Source organism: Pipra filicauda, unplaced genomic scaffold, assembly GCF_003945595.2.
Source record: "Pipra filicauda isolate LSUMZ 115617 unplaced genomic scaffold, ASM394559v2 scaffold739_size121030_pilon, whole genome shotgun sequence".
Lineage (NCBI taxonomy): Eukaryota > Metazoa > Chordata > Aves > Passeriformes > Pipridae > Pipra > Pipra filicauda.
This window is the reverse complement of record NW_024104908.1, coordinates 90563-113273: the sequence shown is the minus strand read 5'-3', so window position 1 is coordinate 113273 and position 22711 is coordinate 90563. Positions and strand designations below refer to the sequence as shown.

Here is a 22711-nt window from a genome sequence, read left to right as displayed (position 1 = left end):
ACTTCCAACCCCCCTGCCGTGGGCAGGGACACCTTTCACTATCCCAGGTTGCTCCAAGCCCCGTCCAACCCGACCTTGGACACCTCCAGGGATGGAGCAGCCACAGCTTCTCCGGGCAACCTGTGCCAGGGCCTCCCCACCCTCACAGGGAAGAATTTCTTCCAAATATCCAATCTAACCCTCCTCTCTTTCAATTTGGAGCCGTTCCCCTTGTCCTGTCGCCGCACGCTGTTGCAAATGGTCCCTCTCCATCTTTTCCTGCGCCTCCCCGCCGCCCCTCGCTCTCCCCCCGCACATCGCGCATCGCCCCTCGCCGGGGCCGCTTCCCGCGGTCCCACAGCGCCCGTGCTCCGCTGCTCAGCACCCCCCCAGCCGCCGCAGCCCTCCCGTTTCCATACTCACGGCCCCGGCGCCGGGATCGGGAGCGGGTCCCTCTCTCCCTCGCTCCCTCGCTGGGCGGCAGCGCCCGGCGGCGCAGGCGCGCTGCTGCCGCCTCCTCCCCCCGCGGCGGTGGCGGGGCGGCCGCGGCTCCGCTCAGAGCCGGGCGAGCGCGGCTCGGGCCGGGGCGGGACGAGGGAGCGACGGACGGGGCGAGGGAGGCGGGGACCGCGCTCGGGAGCCGCGCCGCACACCCGGCCCGTCAGTGACCGGCGCTGCTGGGGAGGAGGAGGAGGAGGAGGAGGTGGTGGTGGAGGAGGCGGCGGCGGCGGCGAGAGATTCTCCCACCCCCACCCACCGAGCTGAGGTGAGGCCAGGGCAAAGCATCCTCCTTTCTTCCCCTCATCCCTTCCTCGCTTTCATCCTTCCTCCCCCCCTCCCGACCTCCTTCCTCTCATCCTTCTTTCCTTATCCTCCTTCCCCCTTATCTCGCCTTCCCCTCATCCTTCCCTGCGCTTCCTGGTCCTCCTTTCCTTTCTTCTCTCCTTAGCCACCTTTCTCCACTCCTCCCCATCCCCCAGGCTCCCTCTCCCCGTGCCCACATTTCGCACCCTCCAGATATAATAATCCTGCCTTTCCCCCCCCCCCCCCCCCCCCCCCCGCTTTTCCTTTTTTTAAACGCAATTTTAATTCTCGCTCAGTGGAAGAGGGAGAGGGAAAGAGACGGAGTCGGTCACAGAGATAATCCCCCCTCCTGTAAAGAATGGATTTGAATTAATGGTCATTTTGTGGTGTCTGTATTATGGGAAGAGGGGGATTATATTTAGGGAAGAAAAGAGAGGGTCAAAGGTGTGTTGCTTCACTTATTCATCTATTTACCCACCATCACTTCGAGGTGAAACCTGGCTCCGTATTATCTCAAGTCTTTTTTTATTTTTTGGTATTGTTTAAAATTATCCTCCTTTCTTCAGGCGTCAGAGGTTTCTTCCTCCCTTTTATCCATCCCCCGTGCGTCCCTGTGATTTACGGTCGCTGCTGCTCCGATTGTGTGACCGGGAGCCGGCGGGGAAGGGGCGCGGGGGGCGGTGGGGAGGGGGCTGCGGGCGCCTCCTCCATCCATCCATCCCTTCCCCGCAGGCCTCTTCCAGGGGCTAAGACCTTCCCAACCACCCGCTGCCCATCCCACCCGGAATCCATCCTGAGCGGTGCCAGCTCCCACCAAAGGATGTGCTCCGGTGGCAAGGAGTGAAAGTTTAAAGCGTGGCTTTGTCTCTCCGTGGATGGCGAGGAGCTGCGTGGATGTCGGCGATGGCCAAAGTGTCTCTTGGCGTGGCTTCTGGAGTGGAAGAAGTTTTGCTCAGACATGGTGGTGGTGGGGATCTGGGGCTTTCCCTGGCTGCCGTGCCCACTTGGGAATTGGCGTTGTGGATGCATGTGCTTAGGGGAGCGTCCACACGCGGGGGGTTTGGGAGAGAAACTTTTCCATCTTTACGATGGGGGTGCAGCGTGAGGAGAAGGCAGCAGGCACTTGCCTCTCTGCAGGCTGGAGGGGTGAATGCACTCCCTCGTGTGTGATGCCTGGCTTCTTTTTAGGTGATGCTCTGTCAGTTGGTGGTTGTATTTCTCTCCCGTGCAATGGCAGAGCATTTATTTCATTGTGAGCGTGTTTCGGACAATTTCAGCCTTTTTGAGCTTCCGTTTGCTGAATTCGAAGTTAGTTTGTGCTTTGCCAGGATAGATGTGTTTCACCCCCCCCGTTATTTTAGAAATCTATAGATACCACAGCAGCCAATGCTACAGCAAAACGATGAGCCTGAATATTTAACAAGAATGCTATATATCATCTTGGCATGTATCCCCAAAAAATGTTAATTCTGTGAACTTGTCCAGATTGCAGTGAATGCTGTGTGTTTGGGAGTATGAGGTAGATAAGGAGCATAAATAGGGGCAGCTCAAATGATGCTGCTGATGCAAACACCAGATTTTCCTGGCTCTGTGGCTGTTACAATGCTGCTGGTTTTCCTCTTTACCTGTAGTGCCTGTGATTGATATAATGCATCATATCAGGCTTTTTATACTCCGGGTCAAACAGAATTCTTTCTGGAGGAGAAAAAGTACTGACCTGAAGGGTGAAGTTCTGCACTCAATTGTGTAAATGCTTGTTTACAGAAATACCACCTCAGCTGGGTACAAGAAAGCTGTAATTCCATTAATGGGCTCTGCTGATGACAGAAACCTCCACAGGAAAGCTCCAGTGTCACTTGAGCCCTCACATGGAAATACAACTGTAATTCATGCAGATTTTCTGAAAGCTCTTTTAATATTAATGTTGAGCGTGCATGGTACAACCGAAATGCATTTGAAGCCCTGAAAACCAAGAGTATTTGTAGACTGAGTCTTTAAAGCCAGAGGAAGCAATTAGATCTTCTGCTCTGACCCCTTGACTGTTGTAGTCAGTTGGATTTTATCCAGTTACTTTTAAATGCAATAACTTGCATTTGGCTGAAACATGTTTTCCAGAAAAATTGGAGTTTTGATCGGAAGACTGTAAGAGGTGGAGAATCTGCTGTTTATTAAGTTATTTGGCTTCAGCTTCCAGTCACTGGCTACTGATGTGCCTTTCTCCACTATGCTAAAGAACTCCAAGTATTTTCTTACCATGGAAGTATTTATCAGCTGTAACCCAGTATTCCCTCTCTTCTCTACTTGAAAAGCAAGTGAACTAAAATTCTTTAAATTTGTCACTGCATGCATTTTCCTCAAAACTCAGTTTCTGGGGATTTTTTTTTTTTTTCCAGAGCCACTTTTTCAGCATTTTTGTGAAAAGAGGAGCGTGCCAACACCTTGTCTCAGGAGTGTTTTGTGAGTTTAAATACTACCCCTCCAGTGTTACTCTGCTGTTTCTACATCACATATACATATTCAACCTTCATTTGCAGCCCTGCATTTTGATGTCCTTTTCTCTGGGTACTCTCACTGTGGCAAACCCTTTGCAGGACTGATTCTTTCCACAAGAGTTCACCATTCCATAGACTGGCATGTTTCTTAATAGTGGCTTTATAACTTTGTAGCTGGCTTTTTTTATATAATGTTTTGTTTCTAGAGTTAATCGAATATACCCACCACTCCTGATGGCTTTTTGTAACTGATTTATCTCTGTCAATTTACACTTGTGCAAATCATGTCACTATTGATCGTGTGGGCTTGCAAATGAAAAGGTGTTTTGTGATAGTGGCTCCACCTTTGGGGAACTCCATGTTACTCTGAGTTATGTTGTGATGAGTTCTTCTCAAAAGCTGTTTGTTTTTTTTTTTTTTTCTTTTGAGATGTCACTTAACCAGTTCTTCACCAGTTTAATTGGTACTGTTTTGCTGTCAGGCTTTCATGGAATACTGCATCAAGTGCCAGAGAAGTTTATACACACAGACATGTATTTTTGCCAGTTGGAGGTATGAGTTGTATCAAAGAATAAAACCACATTCATTTTAGAAAATCAATTTTCATTATTTTGCTTCCCATTATTTGTTATAGAGCTCTGGTGTATTAGTACCCCATGTAATTTTTCTTACATTTTTGTTTTGTTCAGGACTGACATAGTTCTAACCTTCTTATAGCTGCAACCACTGTCTCACTGAGTCTTTTAGAGCATGGCTGTAACATAAGTGTTCATTCAGACTTCTGCAATTTCCCCGGGATTTTCAGAATTCCTAAAAATTCATGTCAGTGGGACAGACGTCTTGGACACTTCTGAGAGAGCTTTTCTATGGTGACCTTTGGTTTTGCTACCAAAAATGTTTATTGTAAAATAATGTTGTTTTAGCGTTGTACTTGTAGTGGGATGATAATTAATATTCTCATGAGGTACCAGCAAATCCTCCCACTTCCTTACAAATGCAGAATTACTTGTCGAATATATTTGCCCTTGTGCACTGTTAGTGTAGCTCAGAGTCCCTGTTTAACAGCACACCTGTGTGAGGGCTAAGATTTCTTTGTTCCCACAATTCCCCCTCCCCTTGTATTTTTCCTGTTGCCAAGAAATGTCATCATCCTCACCTATCAGTTTTTTACACCTACTGTTTCAAAAAGTTTGGAATTTGCTATCCCACAACACTTTTCTTCCTGTTACATATGACTTCTTACTTGTAATTGCAGCATTTATTGAAATCTGTTTTGTGGCTAAACTGTGGTAGTTATGACTATGCCTTCCAGGTATTACACGCTGTCTGAACACACGAGTATGAGATTCTTTGTTTTTTCTGTGTACAATGACAGAACCACAACATTTATTACATTTCAGATGAGTAGGCTTTCCTTTCAGTGTAGCATGTTTCAAGGCTTGGCTAAAGAAAGTGAAACTCTTTATTTATTTGCTCCATAGTTTGTCCATAGGTGGTACAAGGTGTAGGAATACTTTGAGTTTAGATATAATACTAAATGGTTGTGGAAAGATGAAGGGCAGTTATACAGAAATAATAACAGAATCACTGGTTTGGGTTGGACGGGACCTTAAAGACCATCCAGTTCCATGGGCAGGGGCACCTACCACTACCAAGACCCATCCAGCCTGGCCTTGGACACTTCCAGGGATCCAGGGGCAGCCACAGCTTCTCTGGGCAACCTGTGCCAGGGCCTCACCTCACAATAAAGGATAAGTAAATAAATAGTACAATATACAGCTGGAAATAAGAAGGGCAGCACACAGAAATAAAGAGTAACATCACTAACCTGATAGTGATTCCTGATAGGAATTACAGTGGCATGCTTAGGACATAACTTGATTGGAGTCTTTGTGGCTCAGGTTTCTGGGAATTGTTCCCTTAAAGCTGATTTGAGGTAAGATGCAAGAAGAAGATACAAAAAGAGCAGAATCAGAAGGGAGGGTGAAAGTGATGAAAAGGAAGTTGTGTTTCAGAGCCAATTCCTGACTGAGATAAACTTTTTATTTCCTATAAACACCACAACTGCTACACGTGTTAGGATACAGTGTGCCAACTGACCAGGGAGAATGTTCCACAGGCACAGCTTCCATCCCTGCAGGCTGCAGGAAGCAGAAGCAGCTGAGACTCGTTCCTTGTGGAGCTCCAGTATTGATGGGTGAGATCCTCCATGTGGATCAACAACACCTGGACCTGACTGGGACCAAACTGATTCTGAGTCTGGCATGCCTTGAGCAGTGGTGGAAACTAAAAAGACTGAAGTGTTTAAGAGTGCTGTAACAAAGCTGAAAAAATGACAACAAAGAACAGAAATTAGGTTTTGGTCTATTAAAAGAAGTGGCTGATAAGTAAGTTAACAACAGTGTACAGTTCTGCACCCCCAGTGTAAGGAGGACATGGACCTGTTGGAGCTTTCTCCAGACTTTTCCAGAGGAGGGCCAAGAAGTTGATAACGGGACTAAAGCATCTTCCCCGTGGAGACTGGCTGAGAACACTGGAGGTGTTCAACCTGGAGAGGAGAAGTTTGTGTGGAGACCTCACAGCACCTTCCAGTGCCCAAGGGGCCTATGGGGAAGCTGGAGAGGGACTCTTCATCAGGAACTGTAGAGATAGGACAAGGAGTAATGGGATTGAATTGGAAGAGAGGAAATTTATGTGAATATATGTAAGAAATTGTTCCCTGTGAGGGTGGTGAGGCCCTGGCACAGGTTGCCCAGAGAAGCTGTGGCTGCCCTATCCCTGGAAGTGTCCAAGACCAGGTTGGATGGGTCTTGGAGCAGCCTGGGCTAGTGGAAGGTGTCCCTGCCCATGGCAGGGGGGTGGAACTGGATGGTCTTTAAGGTTCCTTCCAACCCAGAGCATTCCATGATTCTGTTGTATGATTCTATATTATCCTTGTATTCCAGCTTCTTACTGTCTTACAGGAATTCATAATACATTTAAGTATATCTCAGAGTGATGAAACTATTGTGCGGAGTCTTTGGTTGGGCAGGCTCAGCACTCTAGAGATGTAAATGAATTTGGTATCAGGTTTCTGGATAAAAGCTCTACATCGCAGGTTTCTCAGCGTTTCCTCAACATCCTACATGAGCCTCTGAGAGAGCAGTGATGTCTGTTTGCAAACAGCGTTTGTATACAAACAGGCTTTCTTGAAAGTTTACAAACATTAGGGTGGGTTGGAGTCATATTTACATGACAAAAGATCGGCTGCTCGAGGACATTAAATTGTTGTTACCATCACTTACCAGTACAGTTGGTTCAAAGGCAGGGTTTTCATGCTCCTCGTGTTTAGAGTACTTTTTTATTTTGACATGGAACAAGCGGGTGAATCTTAAAATTCCCAGCAAAATCAAAATTCCTTCCCCTGGTGGAACTATCCGCGCTCCCCACCGTCCCCACCACATACATTTTATGTTTCAAATATCTTGTGCTGTCATCAGACAAAGCATTTTGGCTTCGTAGGGAGCAGGAGGGAAGCTTTTCCATAGTCTTTCCTCGGTTGTGTTAAGAAAGCACACCTTTCCTTAAAGTACTTTAACTGTGCTGAATCAGCGTTTTCTGATAGCAAGGTTTTTTGTTTTTTTTTTTCCCCCTTTGGAATATTTTTTGTCTAGCAGTGCTTTTCACCCCTTGCATTAGCATTCTGGTACAGAAAACAGGGGAGAAATGTTTTCAACATTGCTGCAGAGAACTGCCCAAGTTTTCAGGCTTCTTAAGTAATGAGAATTATTCAGTTAAGTGAAGCTGAATCCTGTAACAATAAGAACATCTCACAGGGTTTGCATTTGAGAGGTAAGAATAAATGCTAGATTTTGCAGTTATTCAAAAGAATTTCTGTGTTTAGAGTATTTGAAAGATATTTTTATAGATGTTCCAATCTGCTGTTATCTCTGGTGTTTTAAGTAATTATTATGTGACATTTCTTTCTCCTGTGGACTTGTCCTTTTCTTTGAAGCTGTGTATTTTAATAGCAAGCATATGTTACAATATGCTTAATGTAGACAAGAATATTAAAACAGAAGACAATTTGAATGTAAGTGGAGCTTGAATTCAGAACACCCTCTTCTGAGCAGAAAGTGGAAGTGGTTTCAGCCAGGGGAGGCTCCCACTTGCCCAGGTGACTTCTGCAAATGAGGCTTAAGCTTTTGAGTTACTTAAAGCTTCTAAATGGATTAATTACTTGGCCCTTGTCTACAACTAATCAACCTTAATTTTTAATACTCTGTTATTTACTAACAAAAGCCACTCCTCTGTATGCCATTGAATGTGCCTTTATGGAAATTCTCCATTAAAGCCCATTCAGCACAGCAGGGGCAGCTGAATCTCTCAGTTCTCTGAGTTGTGCTTATAAAGAAAGGGTCAGTTGGAAATATTCCTTATGTTTTAAATAAAAAGATTGTGTTCATCCTGTACAGAGCTGAGAAAACCACTTTTATCAGTTCTCTAAATCTTTTCAAACATCAAAAGTAACTCCAAGAGGCTTCTTCCTAGAGATTTAACTTTCAAGTTAGATTGTGGAGTAAAACACTAAAACAATGGAATAAAATTTTAGTAAGCATTGGATCTATTTCTATTGCAGTATCATTGTGTCAGGAGCAATAGTTGTGTCCTTTCCGGAGGAATCCCATTAACAAACATGAATAAAATCTTTCTAAAAGAGGCATAAAAATTATTTGCAAAGAAAACTCGCTCAAACACTCTGAGGCAGATGTTTTTATCTGATTAGATTTTTTTTTTCTCCTTTGCTGCCTCTAGAAAAGCATTTTGTTGTTTGCTTCTTGGTATAGTGAGATTTCCTCTTTCAAGCTGTTGTGTAAATTTGCATCAATTTGGAGACTTTTGTAAATAAATAGTTTTAGGTAAGTGAATGAATACAAATTGATAGAGAATGGGTGTGATGTTCTCTGTCATTAAAGACTAACTTTCTAGACTATTTATTGAATGGTCTTTCCTTCTGATAAAAAATAGGACCAGCTGTGATAATTTACTCGTAGTTAATTCTTCATGGTATTTATTGAGAAACTTTGAATACAGGACCCAAATACTCTTTTTTTCCCTACATCTCTGTAAAAAATCATATGATGAAAATGGTTATTTCAGCTTTTCCCAAAATAGAAAAGGATTGATTTCTAACTTTTTGTATTGGGACAGAATATTTAAGTAAAATTAATTGTGTCATCTGTGCTTGGTTTTCACAGAGGATTTATCAAAATGCTTCATAAATGGTTATTCTGTGGTTACCAATGTTGATTGATTAGATAACAAAAGACTCTTCAGCCTTTCAAGGAAAGGTATAAAATAGATAACAACTTAAATCTGAAGTGAGAAAAATCCAGGTAAGTAGGAGAATAGTTCTTCCATTTGTAAAATATAGGAAAGGCGGCTGATTTAATTCTTGCAATTAAAATCTACAGGTGATTCTTTAAAATGAAGTTACAGAGTGGCAAAGAAACAACTGCCATACAAGTGCCATTTGTTATCCTTTTTTTCCCTTAATGGGGTCAGAGTGAGAGAGATTCATATATTTTTATTGCAGCACATGAACTCCTTTCTAGTTCTTACACAGATAGTCCTGAGTACTCACTATAATCAAGTCAGAAATGCAAATTCAGAATTACAGCTGCTTAGTCTAATTTTAAACGTATCTATTATCTCTGTAATCTCCATCCCCAGTGCTCAGATGCCACACAGAAATACTTCTAAGGAAAAGAAACTGTCAGGAAGCCCATGAATGAAGGAGGATGAGGCAGTGGAGGGATAGAATTGGAATAAATACGCTCCAACAAATATTCCGGTTGTCTGGGAGCACTGGGCAGAGACCACAGAGAGGTGGCCCTTGTCTTTGGGTCAGCTGCCTGTGCTTTCCCTAAAATTCAAGCCTGTTTCAATCAGCTGATAAAGTGTTGTGGACTTTTGGCCTTGCTAAATGCTGTTACTGGGTCCCATCTGACATCCAGCAAGAACAGGAACATGAGAAAAAAAGAAAAAGAAATGAGAAAAACTGTTGCTATCTTATGATTCAGCTTTACCTGCATGGCTTAGGGAGAATTCTGTGCATGGCTAAGGCAGCAAACTGAACCCCTGGATGCTCTAATTTGCTCTTGCACACTAATTGCATCCTTGAACAAAGATTTTTTTCTTTTATACTCAAATTCGAACCCTTGCATTCAGGTCTGAGCCCAGGGGATAGTGGGTCAATGCAGGTGAATGTTTGTGTGCCTCAAACCTTATATACGTTTTATCACTCCCCTGTATGCTTTCCTCATCTTCTAAATAACTTAAATGCATTTCCAGAGCACTTTCTACAGCCATATAAATACTTTATGTCTTTGTTTGTTCTAATTCTGTATTTACCCACCAACTGTATTTTGTTTACAAATTCAGCCTAAGAACTAGAAAATGTCTGGGTTATCTGTGTTCAGTATTTACCTTCACTTGGCAGGGTAAGAAATAGCATTTTGTTATTGTTTTTAATTATATTTAATATATTTCATTATAATTTCCTTAATGTGATCAGGGAAACTATCACCTTGCTCCTTGCAGAGTCTTTTTGGAATGCCAGCCAGAGGTATGGTATGGTCCCAGGTGATCTCAAATGCTGCAGCACAACCTAATTTGCATGACAGAGTGGTATAGAAGCATACATTTTGTGCAAACATAGCCAAAAAGCCTTCAGAATTAATGTCTTGAAGTAGTTGAGAAAGCTGAGTGACTGTAGTAGCCATGGTAACTTTTTTCCTCTTGCTTTTAAGTAGAAACCTCACTGATTATGAGGCTTCATGGGAGCCTTAAGCTGGGGAAAACTACAAATTTGGTGGCAACAAAAGAAAAAATCACAAATAACTGGACAGATTCAACACATGGGGAGCAGTGGATTGGATACAGAAATAGTAGGCTTGCACACACATTTAGGTCGAGAGCTGTAATTATGACATAAATGCTTTTTCTGAGGCTCCACACTCCAATTTCTCCTTGTTTGCTCGAGTTTTAGGACTGTTTTGGCTTGACATGTGCTGGAGTTGCAGGTACCCTTTAGCTCAGATGCTGCCAGACACTGACTTTGGGCTGACAGATCCTTGCAAGCTTGATTTCATCCTGAGGGTGGAGTCAGCTTAACTTTATTTTAATTGTTTTATGGCTTTTGGGTTCATGGGAATGATGCTGAGATGCACTGACAACATGAGTGTGTTCAGGTCTCCTGTCATCTTAATGAGTTTATTTTTGCTGGGTGGTTGACAGTCAGCCAAAAGAAACCAGAAAAAAAAAAAAAAAAGATTACATAGCCCTAGAACAGCTTCTTGGCTGGTTTTCCATAAAAAGATCAGTCAGGAAGAAGGGGAAACACTATAGATAAATATTTTGAATATTTCCTTTTTTTTTTTTTTTAAAATCAGTTTTCCATGATGGTGTAAAAATTGGGATCTCTCATTTTTTTGCTCTCTCTGCTTTTTCACTCTCACGCGTTGGAGGTGGTGTGAGGTCCAGTCTGTTGCCCTGATATCCAGAAGAAAGGTTTGTCCTACCCTAAGGATGCTGCAGGATTTGTGATGTCTAAAGCCTTTCCTGATCAACCTCTGGGGAGATAATCCACAGTAATTAAATATTTCTTGAAAGAGGGCGAGAGTGAGATGGACTGTGATGATGAGGACAGGGGTGGATCAGAGCAATCAGTATTTGGTTACACAGAAGGAGCAGCTTCTGAGGAAGGACTGAAAATCACAATTCCCCAGGGAAATGCCATAAGAATTTTATCAAAGGCAAGTGCTGGATCGTGCACCTGGGACAGGACAACCCTGGAGAGACTGAGGAATGAGACCTGGGAGTCCTGGTCAAGGGCAAGCTGGATATGAGTCAGCAGCACCCTCAGGCACATGGTGGGATTTTTGGGGTTGTCCTGTGCAGGGCCAGGACTTGGACTCAAAGATCCATGTGGGTCCTTTCCAGCTCAGGATATTCTATGAAAGAAGACATGGGAGTTTAAACATTTCAGATGTCCTTGAAATTAGTGATGTGGGTTGGACAGTTTTTATCTCCAAAATTTGGAGTGACCTCATCCACTCCCCTCTTGGCTGTGCTGGTTTGGATGTTTCTCTTTCTTTGCTGTTCTTCATTAAGAAGTTCTTTTTTGTTGGGGTGATAGCGAGATCCTGTGAGTGAAGAAAGGATTTTGAAAGCACTCCTTAAAAAATGTATTTTTAATGATTTCCACCTGGCTTTAATTAGAAATTGCTAAAGATGCTCAGAATGGAGGTCACCTCTTGGCCAGTACAGCTCAGGTGTAGGGAATACAGGCAAAGTGTAGCTGCTGAGGGACACAGGGATGCACAGGAAGACTTTTAGCAGCTTGAAGTACTTGGAGATCCTTTAATGAAGAGGAAAATATGTAAATACAAAAAAATAAAGGCATTGTGTTTGACCAGACAAACCTTCTTTATGCATTAAAATAAAAGTAAAGCACTCATATTGAATCTTAGCTCTGGTCCCCACATAATCCTCCTTTTGCAGTAAATTCAGTGCCTCGAATGTGAAATATGTTTCTCCAATTTCAAGAAATGTACAAAACATGAGGGACACTTAACAAGGACTGAGGGGAAAGATTTATTTTACTGGGAGCCTCTTCCAGCGTTACAGATGGTTTCTGGCTGTCTGGTCTAAGGGACTGGTTTGGGTATTCAGATTATGCAAGATTAAATCCTTGATCCTTTGAAATTAATTACAGAATTTTCATCAATGTTACAGAGCTCTTACCCAACACTTTTGGAGCTGTTTCTGCCTTTGGCACTGGACTTGTGTCCGTGTCTCCTGAGTGTAGCAGGAGCCAGTCCTGTGTGCTCTTGCAGTGATCGATAAATTGCTTAAATCTCTGGAAAATTCAAATGCCTCTCTGTGTTACCTTCTAGACTGTTGTCAGTACTGATTGTGTCTGTTACCATGCTTCAGAAAGCAAATGATTTATGTGAGCAGGATTTTTTTTTACCATTTTAACATTAAAAAAAAAAAGTAGCAGTAAGTGTCCAATAGATCAGCTCTTCTTTGCATCTGATTCCTCAGTTGCTGTAAATAAACAATACCTGCTGCTCAATCCTTCATTTTAATGAGCTGGTTTTTTTGTTGTTGTTTTGATCTAAAGGCTGCTTTTCCTCAGAAGTGAGAAACGTTGTGTTGGGCCAGTTGAAGAAAACATTGCAGGTGAATTCAGTTCCCTAAGCATGGTGGAAACACCTTACAGTCTTCAGCTTTGCTCTTCTGTGAGGTCACAGGTTTCCAGAAGGTCCTCTGCCATATCCTCCACTGCTGGTTTTCTTCTGTGCGACATCCTGGGTTCATCTCAGTGCCAAAACCAACCCCAAACATACCAGCACTGGGTTACTTGATGAGTTTAAGTGTATTTCTCCCAAAACGTGGGTGGGAGGGTGCCCTGGGAGGAACCGCAGCTCAGGGTTAACCTTTAGTGTGGCAAAGTACATGAAATAATGATGAAATTTGGTGACAGTCCTGACAGTTTGGAGATATTCTGCCTTAGTGGAAATAGAATTACAGATGTTGTCTTAAATGATGTGTATTATAGGCGCGTGTATGTCATCTATATAATGAATCTAAATTAATTGTGGGTCTGTGTTTCCAAACACAGAGAGTACTGTGGGAAATACTACAAGATGAGTTGCAAGGTATGTCAAGGGCAGTGATCACAGTCAGTGTGTTAGAAAAGTTTCATTATTTGTTTCTCCAAGGAAATTTTGGTGCCTGAAGAACAGCTCTTGCGTTTTTTCACTTTTGGATCCCACTAAATAAAATAGAAGGATTTGATGGAGGTGTATGATCACTTCACATTTCTTCTGTCACAAATAATGTGCAGTCTTTGCACATGTTTAATCATCATCAAAGAAGGTGTTGGCTTTTTAGCCATATTTATCAACGTTCTCTCATTTCAAAATGGAAAGCAAAAGATTCACTACCGCTTTCTGCTGGAAGGTGTCCCTCCCTATGGCAGGGAGTTGGAATCAGATGGTCTTTAAGGTCCCTTCCAATGCAAACCACTCTGTGATTCTATGATTTTATTTCTTTTAAAGGAAATGTTTTGTTGATTGTCATTCCTAAAATTCAGCCCAAACTTCAGTCTAAGAAGTGTATGTCCATCTATTTCTAAATAATTTAGTTCACATGATGTGTCGGCAGTATTTTTAAAGTTACGACCATTTGAATGAGTTAAAATTGAGTTTTGCACAATACTATGAAAAAGATGAAAAATTGAAAGCCTTATTTTTTTATTATAATAAATTATGTGTCCTTCAGGTGATTTCCAGGTATCTTATGTGTTAATGTAAGGAACGCTTCCCCTGCTGAACTCTTTTTTTGCTGTTAGGTTCTTAAGCCAAGGGAAAAAACAGTTTTCAAGAGCTGTATTTCTGTGAAAATTGTTACGAAATGCCATTCACTGTAGTGAGGCCTCAGTAAAATGTAATCTATTATTCCCTGTGTTTTATTTCAAGACTGTGGGGAGATGTGTCTTTTGCTCCACACTCGCTCAGAGTTGCTGCAGTCCAACGTTTGCTGTCCTGTTGCTATTTTCGTTCCTGCTTTTTGTGGTGAAGGCTTGTGATTTCATTAACAGCTATTTTAAAACCTGAGCAACCTGACAGAGGGCTAAATAGAGCATAATTCTGTTTCCCATGTAGATAAGCAGAGCAACACATGAATAAAGATCAGCTTGGCCTCCCCTCCACGCTTCACAGGCCTCCCGCGTGGCTTTGGGAGCCTTGGGGAAATCGGCCATGTTATCTTCAATTTTAGAAATAATTAACATTAGTTTAATCCAAAGTGCATTTCTAGATTAGTTTGTGAATTATAATAGTTGTGGTTCTTAATATTTTCTTCTTTTGTTGTTGTTTTTGTCTGTATTTCTGGCATAGGGGAGTGGGATCTTACCCCATTAGCCACCTTCCTTCAGTGGGAAGCCACGCACTGAGGGAGGGAGTTTAAACAATTTTCCCAGACTTTGCACTTGCGTTAGGTTGTGATAACCCTTGAAACCCAAACTTGTTATCTTATATGTTAACTCCACCTATGGCTTCCAAAAGTCATCTTTGTCACACACGGCATCACAGCACAGGGCCTTGTTTGTCCTTTGGATTAAGGAACAGTGATTAAATTACACATGGTTTCGTGATCCTTATTTTTCCAGCCTGAAGGATGGTGTGGTGACCTTATGTTGACACTACAGAGAATGTGGGCTTTGTTAATGAATTCGAGATCTGCCCCTGAAGTTTCAACCAGAGGCACTTGTCCCTACAACACCAGCTTTGTTTTTTGGGGTTATCACTGTGACATCTGTCCTGTTGCTACATGAGGTGCCATGTGGTAGCACTTATTCTCCTTGTATTCATTTGATGTGATTTGCTTAATATAAGAAAACAAGCCCGTGCTACATTTATTTTTAAGTGAAGAGAAAAAAATTACTTTCTCTGGAAGGACGACAATGAGCTGTTTATTACCACAAGCTGTGCGTTTTATTTTCTTTTACTTAGAAAGCAGTGATTTGTCTGAGTTTTTGGAGTGGTTTTTAAGTGAATAATGATATAAGAGCCTTCTTACTTGAGGCTTCTTATAAATGCAGTTATTTATATGAGGAAAAATTGTTCAAGCGTGGATTATTTATGCGGAGGAGAAAACTGGCTCTGGATTGATGTAATTTTTCTTTCCCATCTGCTCTGAACAACTTTGTTGTCTCTGTGCAGTAAGTGCTCGCCTGCAACTTTGTTTTAGACACTTAGGAGCTCCTGGTACTATTTTCCTTAATAAAATGAACGGATTCAAACATCACCTTTTGTTCTTCAAGGCAAACTTTGTTCTCTCTTGGCTTCAAAGAAGTGTTGTGGCCTTTCCCCTTTCATTTTAGGCAGCCCTGGTTTCATCGTGCACTTAAAAAGTAGAACTGAGATTTTGGTTTTTTTTCTTGGTCTGGTGGTATTGGTCTGTTTGGTTTTTTTTCTTAATTTTTGATGTTTTTCTTTCCTCCACAACAGCTGAGAGATGGATGAGAAGAGTAATTGCACTTTGCCCCCCACCCCCTTTTGATTTCGCTTTTAATGCCAGTCCCCTCCTAAGATGGTCCAGTCTGGGCTCAGCCTCCTGAGTGAACTATGATGTCAATCCACTCTGTTTAGCCACCAGATTCTTTCAATATTGGTAATTCTGCCACTGGGAATGTGCAGTTGTAGGCAAAAAGAGCATCCAAGCAGCCTTCCTAAAGCATTGTTAATTGTTGACAGTAAAGAAAGATGGGGAGGATTTTATACCAATAAAGATCTTTCCTACCTACAGCCAAGAATGACCTAATTTTATTTTTTTTTTTAGGTACACCAGCAGGATGTGTCTGTAAACAGTTTCTAAGCAACAGCTCCCTGTCCTCTAGAAAGAATGTCACATTTTATCTGGGTTTTACAGCCCTTCTGCCCAAATCTGTGCCCTGATTAGGGAGAGGTTGGAGGAGCCTTGTCAGCAGTGATAGTTCTCCTCTGTTCTAGTACTACCAACCACCTACAGCTCACTGAGGTGTTGGAAATTAAATCACTGTCTCCTTTGTTGTTGGTTTCCCAACAGCTTTGCTGTCGCAGTCCAGCACTGAATTATTTCTGTGCAGCTTCATAAACATTCTGTAATGATCAAAGAACCCCTATTTCTACTTCCATTTAAATCCAAGAGGTGACAAACCAGAAAAAATTTGAATAATTATTATTTTTTTTAATGTTTACATGGTTTGAACTGGTTTCCAGGCAGAAACTGAGTTTTCCCCACAACACAATAGAGACCACACAGGTCTCTATTTTCACCAAGACTGTCTCAGACTGGAGTAATTCAGAGGTAAAGAAGATGAGACCCTTTTGCTATCAGATTTTCATTACCTGGGAGCAAGCAGCTCAGGTGACCAGTTTTCTGAGACTTACCTGCATTAAGCACTGTCAAATAATTTGCATCTAGAGGTCAAGCTCTAGTAACTACCTAAGAAAGAGAGAGAACCTTTTCCATGGTAATATAGTTTTGTATGGGGGCAATAGGGAAGAGAGAGAGCAATCTCACTGAATATTGTACACTTTTGTGACCAATTTTAAGCAGATGTTATTTGAAAATGGCAAACATTTTCTTTTAGCCAAAGATCTGCATAAGATGAAGTACAGAAAAGGAATTTTCAGAGGGATTTTTGTTTGTTTTGGTTTGCTTATCCCATCCCTGGAACTGTTCAAGGCCAGGTTGGACGGGGCTTGGAGCAACCTGGTCTAGTGGAAGGTGTCCCTGCCCATGGCAGAGGGGTGGAATGAGATGATCTTTAAGGTCCCTTCCAAAATAAACCATTCCATGATTCTATGATACTACCAGAATCTTTTAAAGAATGTTAACCAGGGGGCTGTGGAGATGAAGAAATTGTTTCAGGCTATTGGAACATAAAACGAGTCATAAATGTCAGGTTCTGTGTCTTGCCTATGATCTTCCATATCTTACCTTAGCTGAGACTGCTTTTGAGGTGGGAGATCTTGTAGGAAACAGGTTTTGCATCAAAGGACATTGGAATAGAATAGGTTTACAAACTCATTTAGTAAGAGGTGGGGAAGAGTCAGCTGGAACCTCTCTTCCATTATATTCCAAGCAAAGCAGCCTTCAAGAAAATATGTTGGAGGTTGCTTACAGAAAAAGCTTGAATTTTGTCATAGTAATTCCATGCTCCCATTTATGAGTTGTTTTTACCAACTCTGTGAGCCAGCAGAAGTAAACTTTCAGTTTATTGGAAGATTTGGGAGGAAGAAGAGTAGCCTCATCAGGTACCAGAGGATGGTAGGACCTACAGAAGTGTATTGATCATTTTACTTGTTTGTTTTTAATTTGCTGTCTCTTATCTGCTACTGTTAAATACTATTTCAGTTTGAAAAATGGTCTTACTGCTTTTATGAACAATGCCCAGAGAGAGAGGCTGTGGACATAGGAATCAGATTCGAGTCATGGTAATGATTGATAATATAGGATGTAGCTGATGGCCTGATTTAAGGGAATTGTAGAGTTTATTTCTTCCCTAGAAGAGGTAAAATGATAGGTCTTTGTGTGCTTTTGAGAAAAACAGAGATCTCTGTATATGTTTCCTCTGCTATTGCAAGAAACTGTCTTGTTTCTTACAACTGTCTTTGATTTCAAATCAAAGGAAATAAGAGATTTTGGCTACATACAGAACGGGGAGTGAAAAAAGTAATGGAGACATTTTTCTGACTTGCATTAAGAAATAAAACTGAGCAGAAGGAATTATGATTTCTGAAAGAGATTTTAGATGCTGTTACGTGCAAGTGGAAAGCACAACAAGAAAGGCAGTTTAAAAATACCTGTGTGTTTAAAACCTGACATTAAAGTAAAAAAATCTGGAGTTAGAAGACAGATGAAACATGAGCTTTTGAAGAACTTTTTATGAAAAGGGCAATAAAAATAAGATTTGTGATGTTCTTACTTTTTAGGGGCTGCTATGGTGGCTTCCTGTCAAATACCATAAAACCAGACTGGGAGTAAATTCCATTTTTTTACTGTGTTCAGCATTCTCGCCTTCTCCATTACATTTTGACCATGAGTTATAAAATCGTTATAAAATTCTGATTCCAAGTAAGCTTTTGGGGCTTTGTGCATTTCTGTTCATTTCTAAGGTAAAGGAAATTGTAATCCCAGTCAATCCTTATCAATAATTGCTTGATATTTCCCTCTAGGTTTGGGCCAAATTTACTTAATGATTTCTCTTCCATGTAATAATAATTCCTTATTATTATTATTTCTTTGTTATTCTGCAAGACATGAATAAATCCCACTGAAAAAATGTCTCTGTTACTAAATATTCCACTGTATATTAAATATTCTTTTCGGTACAAGCCAAATTCTTCCACCTTTGTAAGCTCTTGGTTTAAAAAAAAAAAACACCTTCCTTTTTCCTGAGCAAACTATTGTAGCTTTTTTTCCTGCATATATTAACAAAATATTTGAAGATTGAAGGGAGTGAACATGCAGTGAGTCATCTTGTGTCGAGAATAAAACCTGATACATTTGTGAATGAAATCCAGCTTTGTGAAGTGGAGCATGTAGGATGCTATTATTGTTTTCTGAGGGATTTTTTTTTTTTTTTTGTGTATATATTTTTGCTTTTAACAGATGTGTGAGTTAGGAAAGCTTTAATTAGACTTGGGAAGTGCTGTTACACATTTGTAAATCTGCAAATGTTGGGATGAATTAAATTTAGTAGAACTTTACTGTGACAAGGAATATCTGCCTGAGGTGTTGTGAATAATTTTTGGAGGTGGCTCCATTGACATTATTTAAGGAACTTCTGTTCCTAAACCTAAACACAAATACTGAGATGCCTGAAAAGTTTGAAGTGAACTGAGTGCCAAAAGCTTGATGAAGTTCTGTGACTATTATGTACCTTGTGTTAGAACAAGTGCAGGATTTTAGCAGAAATCTTGGTTGATCTGATGACACCTATGAAATGCCAAAGTCTGTCCAACTCCAACTGTGTGTTGCACAAAAATTCTGCAACTCAGAAATTATTAAGCATGGTGATTACAGGCAAAGTCAGTAATAAAATCTGTTCTTCTTTCTGTAAGGGTAGGTGAAACCAAAGAGGACACGTATGGCTTGATTCATCCCTGGATATTCCATCCTGGCTTTGAAGAACCAGCTGTTTATGGACTTCCTGAGTCTCAGGGTAGCTACTGGACAATAGTTTTTAATTGAGGAGAGGCACGACATTGTTTCATAACTTCTCTTGTTAATGTTCCCTTTGTCTCTGAAACGTCCTGCTGCAGTTGGTTCCCCAATTCTGAGGGGAAAAGTGTTCCCTATTTGATACTTAGAAACCTGATGACTGAAGAATTTGAGGTGCATCTAAGTTCTTGTAGCAGAGGAAGTATTTTGAGTTCTGTTCACCTCTGTGCCATCTGCCTTCATGGAATCATGGAATAGTTTGGGTTGGAAGGGACCTTAAAGATCATCCAGTTCCATCCCCTGCCATGGGCAGGGACACCTTCCACTAGCCCAGGTTTCTCCAAGCCCCGTCCAACCTGGCCTTGGACACTTCCAGGGATGGGGCATGTTTTTAATCACAGCTGTTCTCTCTGATTCATATTGAAAGTTGAATTATGAGGTGTGTTTAGACCCTCTTCATGTGGAGAACATTTAGTGCCTCTGATCATGGAGACTTCACAGATACACGTTCTAGTTCTACCAGACCTTTGTGGAGGTGGGAGGACACACGGCATTAAGGATGGAGATGTGCAATAGATTTAAATGGTGACAGACAAGTATTCCCTCCCCGCCCTCTTTTGCTGAACAAAGCTGTGCAGAACTACTGGTTTTCAGAGTGCTTCCAACTGTGACTCCATTTTACATGTGGAGTTGCTTTTTCCCATGTTTTTCCCATGTTCTCCATATTATGCAGTGGGGAAAAAATGCATTTTCATCAGCTGTTTTTGCCCCTGGTCACCGAGCTCGATAAAATCTGCAAGTTTGAACAGTGAGATTTGTGCTGGAGTATTCTGCTTTAATTATTTTGCTTTCTTTATCCTTAAAAATAGTCACTTTACTCTTCACCTCCTTCTTTTCCAAGTGGCAGCAGGAATTCTTTCTGGGGACTAATGATACCGTACAGGTTATATATTGAAGTTGTGAGGTTGTACTTTACTTTCCAGAAAGCTCAGAATCCAGTTAGATAAATGAGTTAACTGTTTTAGTAGGCAATACAGTTACATTGCATGGACTGAAGTTCTGCAGTGAAGTAGGAAGAGCTGACTGAGGATGAGGCAGAATTTGTCTGCCTTACAGAACTTTACTGAACTGTGTCAGGGATCACAGAGGAGAAAAACTCTGGGTTTTGAACGAGCTTGGGACTAAAACTACTGCTGTTGAAAACATCTGAAACAGTGATCACAGACACTTTGGTTCAAAGCCTTGTAGGAGGTGGGGGAAAAAGCCAAATTCACTACGGTAGTGTTTTATCTCCAAAAAGAACTACACATAGAGGGAGACGTGATTAAAAGGCAATTAAAAAGAACACTTTGGGATTTTGTTCTTAAGAAACTTCATAGCATCATTTAAGTTGGAAAAGACCTAGGAGATCATCAAGTCCTTCTGTTTCAAGGCAGTAAGAAGAATAAATAATACTGATTAAAACAGAAAATGAAGAAAAGGCAGTGAGGACTCAGGACAGCAGAGAAAGCTATTTTTAGATAAGAGAATATTTTTTAAAAGGTATCATAATGTGCAAGTATTCAATGCCCAAAATGTTATAAGGGAGGCCAAAAATAATTCTGCAAAAACGTTCAAGACGTGAAAACCAATTATGAGTCTTTTTTCAAATCCTTTGGAAGCAGGAACTGTTCCAGAGAGTTGACAGCCAGTGGAAAAGCGAGGTAGGAAAGGTGGAGTCTGAGAGGACGAGGCCCAGCAGAAAATCCAAAGGGAGTCTGTGCATCCTCGTTACCTGCGGAACAGCTCCGGGAGGATGTTCACAGGGAACCTTGCAGGGAACGTGTGTGAGGCTGAAGTGTTAATGAAAGGTGTTCTAGAGGAAACAGAGACAATGACTGGTACGGTGTCACTAAAATTGAATTGTTTTTTTTAGCTCACTGTGGATTGGTTTCATTAATGTTTGTTCTCTGTGCCTCAGATACAACAACTCCCCTAAGGGTCAGGTTTCATAGCACAGAGAGCACTGATTAGTTGTATCCTGTATAATTCCTGGACTGACATTGTCTTTTTTTTTTTTTGCCAAGTTTTATGAATGCCTAATGTATTACTTTGTTTGAAAAGATATATAAGATAAGGTGCCAGTTTCACCTCGGGTTTTGTTTGGTTATTTGGTTTTTTTTTTTTAAATCCTTTTATTTTCCATCATAATCCTCTACGAGAACTCTTTGTATTCCATTGAGGTGCCTGTAATAGTTTATTTACCTGGTGGCCTGAAAAGTTTCATTGCCATTTTCCAGTTTATCTGGGTTCCTTTGTTTTCTTAATCTTCACAGAGATTATTTTTTCAGAGACACTGATCAAAGATTCACTATCAAGATGGAAACTGTTTATGAAAAGTTCCTCTGTGGAGAAATTAATCTGACATTGGTTAAATTGCTTTTTTTGAAGGACTGGCACTTCATTGTCACCTGTTTACTTCTTACATTTCCTTTAGCCTGCAAATACCAGTCATTTGTTAATTAATCCCATCAGAGTTTGCAGGGTTTTTGTATTTATGGAGGAATTGACTTCATGTTTTAATGTGAGTAAAACAGAAAATGCATTTTAAGTCCTTCTGTCTTTCTTTCTCCTCAACTGAGGGGATTTTTAGCTCCAGTAAGAGTCATCTTTTCAGACTGGAGAGATGTTTTGAAGACTAAAAAACAGATTAGATAAGTTGGCTTCCTTTGTGGTCGGGGCACACAGTGATGGTAATTGCTTGGACAGGTTGCAAACAATTCAAAATACAACTCTGCAGTTACTGTGCCTTTTTGTCCTGCATTTGCTCTTCAATATCTCCATATCTATATATTTTTTTCTTGGGTTGGTATTATTCCCTTCTGTATTGCTTCTCCAGATTCTTCTCAGATCCATTAGTGGTGATGCCAGTTTCCTTTTGAGAATTGCACCATAGCATCAATGAAAAAATGCTTTTGACTCTAAAATGTCCTTTCAATGAACCTCATGTAATTAAGTTGGATTTTTTTTTTTTTATTTTCATAATAATTTTGAAACAGCCACTTACTGAACTTGGTGCAGAACCAAAAGCATCTCAGATCTCTGTCATCTGGCCATATGGATGGTGGCTGTTACTTTCCCAGATGAATGAATTTTGAGGATTCTCAGTGGAACTGTACAGCCTGTATCCGTGTGTGTCTCCTGGTTCAAAAAGTACAGTTGTAGAGTGATGGATATTTTAAGGATCGAGCACTGTTCCTCAGACCTCTTTATGTAAGAGACATAGAAAAATCCCACATTTAAATGCTACTTCTCTTACTGGCATATGGATTTTCCCAAATTTTAGGGGTCAGCCAGGTTTTTTTCCCCTGTGGAGTTGAGACAAAACCAAGCAAGTTGAGCGACTTCTGTGTGTTTGTCTCATACCCTGTTGCTCTCTCCTTCCCAAGAACAGAGATTTATATCTGGAAAGCCAAATATTTCCCCTCTACCATTTCCTAGTGTGCTTTCCCAAGACAAGTGCTGTCCTGCTTCTGGTACAAATGGATACAATCGGGGCAGTTTCTAATCCAGATTTCTTTGAAGTCCATGGGTGTCCTGAGCATCCTCTTCCAGGCTCAGCAGAGGGGATGTTTGAACAGCTTTCTGAGCGTACCAGACTTCCCATCAACTCTACAAAGTTGCTGTACTTTCCT

General features: G+C 41.2%; 1 protein-coding gene across 1 annotated transcript in view; it reads left to right on the top strand.

Annotated features, from left to right (window-relative positions):
- The first annotated feature begins 237 nt into the window (after positions 1 to 237).
- LOC120324874 overlaps positions 238 to 22711 on the top strand; it is a 62606-nt gene continuing 40132 nt past the window's right edge. Inside the window, exons 1-3 of the mRNA XM_039389536.1 lie at positions 238 to 300; positions 362 to 745; positions 3177 to 3240. Of these exons, the coding sequence (XP_039245470.1) occupies positions 238 to 300; positions 362 to 745; positions 3177 to 3240 (511 nt within the window). The remainder of the gene's footprint in view (positions 301 to 361; positions 746 to 3176; positions 3241 to 22711) is intronic.